General features: G+C 42.3%; 1 protein-coding gene across 1 annotated transcript; it reads left to right on the top strand.

The window, feature by feature from the left end:
* Positions 1-1,060: 1,060 nt before the first annotated feature.
* On the top strand, positions 1,061-2,005 carry LOC119512580 (olfactory receptor 10C1-like). The gene has a single exon (XM_037807344.1). It carries the CDS (start codon positions 1,061-1,063, stop codon positions 2,003-2,005), a length of 945 nt encoding a protein of 314 aa, XP_037663272.1.
* The last annotated feature ends 3,550 nt before the right edge of the window (positions 2,006-5,555 follow it).

Genomic DNA, 5,555 nt, shown 5'->3' on the forward strand with positions numbered 1-5,555 from the left:
AGGAGGCACACCTTGCAAGCTTGCCTGCATCAATTAATTTCTCCCCTTTGAGATTTTGGTGTATGTGTACTTTGGGAATCCTTCCTTAAAATACAAAGTGTTTGCTCATTGATTCCTCATCTGGCTCTACTCTTCTGAGTTTTGAGGGACGGTTCCCAGAGCATCCACCTTTCTTCCTTCTCCCACCTCTTCAATTCTTACTGAGAACATCATTGGACTCCAGCGAGGCTCCCTGAAGGAACTTCACCAGTTTCTTTTTAGAAAGCATGTGTCTCCCTTCTTCACAGTTCATTATACAGGCAGAAGGGTATGGGTGGATGCTTTGAAGAACTGCGGGATATTTCATTAGGGTTTGCAGGAGGGCTGAGTGTGGGAATTTCTCTCTTGCCCTTATTTCCTGTTGGGATATGTAGGAGAAAATCCCAGGGAATGAGAGTTCAGTGCTGTATTCTACACAATAGAAAAGGCACTGGGCTGTGAATCATGAAACCTGGACTCTATCTCTCAGCAACAGACTGATATTCAGCAAGTCACTTCAGCCTCTGGTATTCAGTTCCTCTTTTAATTTTTTTTTTTTTTTGTAAGAAAAGACACTCTTGTATACCATGGTGGAGGAAAATAGACACAAAGGAGGGGCTCTGAGAAGAGACAATTCTGCATCTCTGTCCTGGTCTAGTGACCCTGACCCGTGGCTCTGAGCAGCCATGGTGCATATTGGTCTGAGCTTCTGCCAGAACTCATAGTGGCTGCTTGCTGTGTGTGCTTGGGTATGTACAAAGCCCCAGAGAATAGGCAGCAGAACCCCAAATTCTAGAGCCTGGCAGAAGGAGCCAGGATGTTCAGGGAGTCAGGGTTCATTGCAACCTAAGGTCTCTTTTCTCTTTTCCACAGTGTGGTGTGCTTCAGTTCCTCTTTAGCATAATGACTGGAGTTGATGTGATAATGTGTTAAGTTCCTTTCTGCATGTACGTTCTATGTCTTTGGCTCTGGGGACATATCTCAAATGAGGAGGAAGCCTAAAGGAGTTGGTTTATGTTTTCATCCCTCACATTTAGGAATCATGGATCATATCAACTACACCTGGACCCAGAATTTCATCCTTGGTGGTTTCACTACCACTGGGATCTTGCAATCTCTTGCCATCTTAGGGACCCTGTGCATCTATCTCCTCATCCTGGCAGGGAACTTGTTCATCATTGTGCTGGTTCAGGCAGATTCTAGACTGTCAACACCCATGTACTTCTTCATCAGTGTCCTCTCCTTCTTGGAACTCTGGTATGTCAGCACCACGGTGCCCACACTGCTGCACACCTTGCTCCATGGGTTTTTACACATCTCGTCTGCTTCATTCTTCATCCAGCTCTATGTCTTCCATTCTTTGGGCTTGACTGAGTGCTGCCTGCTGGGGGTCATGGCGCTGGACCGCTACTTTGCCATCTGTCACCCTCTCCACTACCATGTGCTCATGAGTAGACAGGTACAGTTGTGGTTAGCAGGGGCCACTTGGGTGGCTGGGTTCTCAGCTGCACTTGTGCCGACCAGCCTCACAGCCACTCTTCCCTTCTGCTTGAAAGAGTTGGACCATTACTTTTGTGACCTGGCACCACTCATGAGGTTGGCTTGTGTGGACACAAGCTGGCTGAATCAGGTTCATGTTGTAGTGATCGGGATGATCAATGCCTGCAACCTTGTGCTCATTCTGGGGCTCTATGGAGGCATTCTGAGAGCCGTACTCAAGCTGCCCTCAGCTGCCAGCCGTGCCAAGGCCTTCTCCACCTGTTCGTCCCACATGATTGTAGTGGCACTGTTCTTTGGCTCTGCTTTCATTGTCTATGTGGGGCTACCTGAGATCCAGGCTGAGGACATGGGCAAGTTTATTGCTTTGGTGTATGCTTTTCTTACCCCATTTCTCAACCCCATTATTTATACTCTTCGTAACAAGGAGGTGAAGGCGGCTGTGAGGAGGGTCATTCCAAGGATTAGGACTGTGCTGAAGGGGCCCTGAGGATTTGTAGGGTCATGGACCATTCACTTGGTAACAGTAGGAATCAGTACGTTCATCAAATTATTTCTCAAACATACTTCATACACCAAATGAGACAGACAGTCTTGAAATGGGACAAACTGGAACACGAGGGAGGAGAATATGGTCTCTAAACATATACCTATCTAATATGGGGGAAAGGAAACATGAATTAAAAAATAAAAATAATAAATTAAGGATATGGGTTAAATTCGAAATTAGAGAGAAATAGAAATGGAATGAACTAAAGCTGGTTGTGAGGGTTGTGGTCAAGATAGGTGGTCAAATAGGATTCCTGGAGAAGATTTGAGGAAAAGTTGGTAAAATAGGTTGGAAAAAGTAAATTGAAGGATTGCTTGGGTAAATTTTCCAGTGTGTATCAGTGAACCATCATAAGTGTGGAATTCAGTGTTCCTGGGTGATCTGTCAATTCAAGGATGCTTGAAGCTGGAGCTGAGAATTTATTCTTTAATGGGGAAGAAGAGAGGATTGGAGATGAGTGTTCTGGGTGTGTTGATTGTCTAAAGTGGATTAAAGAAATGTATCCTGCACTTCTTACTTGAAATCATCATGATACATCATTGATGGAGTCACTAGGACATAAAACTAGCTCTGGAAAAACCAAGAGGAAATAAAAAAGTAGACACAATTTCCATTCTCAAAGAGCTTAGACTTTTGTTTTGAGGACCTCTATCTCTCTCTCTCTTTCTCTCTCTCTTTCTCTCTCCCCCTTCCGCTAACACTCTTACACACACACACACATGCAGCAGCAGTGTATTGACTAATACAAAGAAATAGACTTTTCCATTTTGCACTATGTGCATCTGCAGTGGTGGGATGCCACAAATAGTGGTGTGAAGGAATGCATGTATTAGCAGAAAAGGAATGAGAAAAACAAAAGTAAGTCCCACAGTTTATTCTGACATTTTCCCCAACCATCCATCAGACTTTGGAATCCTAATCCCCTGGGTTCCTAGTTGGTTCTTCTTTGCAGAGTTTCCTCAAAACAGACATTGAGCTATAGGATCCCCTTAGGAGATTCTGTGTCTCAGGCTTGCATGTCCAGGTCTAATGAAAATAGAAAAAGAAAACTCATTTTAAAAATAAGTCTCTGAGCAGTGGTTTTTTTTTTTTTCTTTTTTTTGTAATAGAAGTTTTGTTTTCCTGTTTTTGATTAAAGATTTCAAAAGGCTTTCTTTCTAATGCAAAAATGACATGGCGTTAAATGTACCTTATTTTACAAGGAGGGAAATGTGTGGAGTGATGTCTAGTGCATTGGCTTCCCTCCCAACTCAGTAGTACTGAGTAGGATCACAGAATGTTCTGAAATCACTAACTGTTAAATAGAGGCAAGTTGTCTCTTTTGAGGCTTTTCTATGACAATGTAGCCTCATGTCAATTTTTCCTGACCACCCAGCCCAGATCTGAACTATATTCTCTGCTCTGACATTCTGTGGGTCCAAATTAAAGGGAGCCTTATTTAAATATTACTAAACCATGAAGTTTAAGGTTGTGGAGGGAAAAAACAATAGCAGAAATCAAACCTGTGCATCTTTTCTGTTTTTCCAAAATCAAAGAGATTTTTCTTTGGGGGCGAAAAGTGGATGGGCGTGGGGGGTGAGCTTATAGTGTTAGGACAGTTAAACAAGGTTCAAGTTTTGAAGATTTACTTTGAGCAAACACCATTTCTTACTAGGTGAATGCTACCAGAAAGTCATCGAATCTTTGATCTTCTGAGTTAGGGGGTGGACGTGGGGGTGGGTGTTTGGGAGAGGTGCAAAGAAGTCATCCGGTCACTATCTCTTTGAATTTCTGGAGAATAACACTGGAAGATGACTTAGCCAAAGTTACCTGGCAAGTTAGAAATAGGCTGTGAATGGGATAGCACCAAGGTTTGCTAACTCCTAGCCTGGAATCCTCTCTACTATGCCATTTGGCCTCTAAGTTGCACTGTATACCTGAAGCAGAAAGCCTGTAGCCCTGAACACCAAGCAGCAGTAGAAGTGGTGGGACTGAAGATTCAGTGAGTCACAGACTTCCTCTGTTGGTCTGACTCTCAGTCTGATAAACTAACTCTCATACATGTAGAGAATATGGTCTGGCATGGGGCTTGAAAAGACTGGTCTGGTCACCCTCTCGGCTTTATGCTTCTTGCCATCTTATAGCAGCCTGCAGGCTCTACTTTCCTTTCCAGAAGCAATACTGGGCTCCCAAATGCCCCGAACCATCCCATGCTCTTTCCTAATTCCATGATACCCAACTTAGATATACCGTTTTTTTGTTTGAATGTTTTGTGTCTATTTTCTCATTAAATCTCCCACAGCAGGAAAATGGGTAAATATCTGTCTAAAATCAGTTATTAGGTAAAATGTCTGAATACAATTTAAATTTTTTAACTCTAACTAGGCAAGAGTAAAGAAGGACAACATTTTGAAAACCAAAGAGGATCTGATCCTGCTGATTGAATCTTCACCCTCACTATTGTCCCTGACGATTGTCTTTTTCACAGGCAATATGAACCTAAGACTCAGGCCACATAGTGACCATATGACCTTTCACTTAAATGGCCTTTCATTTAAATGAAGGTTAGCAAGAGAAAATCCTTTTAAACAAGAGTTTATGAGCCCACGGAGTCATTTTTGGAAAGTATTTTGTTTTTCTGCAGTCATAAAGGGCTAAAAATCAAGCCAATAATTTATAGGCAATTTATTCAGTTCTTTGACTCACTTAGTGAACACATCCCTAAACCCTTTCAAGTTTTCCCCAAACATGGAGTCATTGATTACTAGGAAATAAATGGGGCTTATAAAATCACCTAGAATCTTCTCAGATAAACCTCATCCATAGATAAAGATTTTTTTTTAATGAGAATGTGAACCCCAGACCTACTAAATTAGAAATTTTATGGGTAGAGCTGAGCAATCTGTTTTAACCGAACATCAAGATGATTCAAATTTAAGCTAAAGTTTGATGATCTAATCTGATTGGTGAGTTTGGAAGGAGGAACTGGGTATGTGTAGCCCAGCCCTTTCCCCTGCTGTTCTTGGGAGCCAGCCAGCCTGCTGAGTTGGTGTGCTCTGCTGAGCTCTCCGTCATGCAGTGGTGGGGTTCTGCCCCATGGAGGAAGTCTGTGCTTTCAGTTCTGCTTGCCCCCATGGAGGAGGAGGAGGTCTGTGGCTTTCACAGTGGATGAGATCTGTGCTTATGATAAACTTCAGGGCAGAGTTCGCATTAGTCTTCTCTAAGAATATTCTTCAAGGCACATTTTCTAGTTTTCTGGGTTTCTATAATTATTTCCTTTTGCTCTTCCTATTGACAGTAATCAAGAAGTTTACAGGAGAGTTTCTAAACAAACTTTGACAATCAAGTAATGTGTTTTAGTTTCATTTTAATTATAGCTTATTTCCTTCTTAAGGAGGATTATTTTTCTATTTCATATTTTCCTTCCTCTAAAAGGGGGCTTATATTATGCTCCCAATTTGATCACCTCTCTCTCAGGGGTTTGCTTGGAGTTTTCTCTGCCATAACCCTG

This window comes from Choloepus didactylus, chromosome 2, assembly GCF_015220235.1.
Source record: "Choloepus didactylus isolate mChoDid1 chromosome 2, mChoDid1.pri, whole genome shotgun sequence".
Classification (NCBI taxonomy): domain Eukaryota; kingdom Metazoa; phylum Chordata; class Mammalia; order Pilosa; family Megalonychidae; genus Choloepus; species Choloepus didactylus.

Bases quoted from the DNA above. Each gene is read 5' to 3' on its own strand.
- LOC119512580 (XM_037807344.1), top strand. From the start codon at position 1,061: ATGGATCATATCAACTACACCTGGACCCAGAATTTCATCCTTGGTGGT.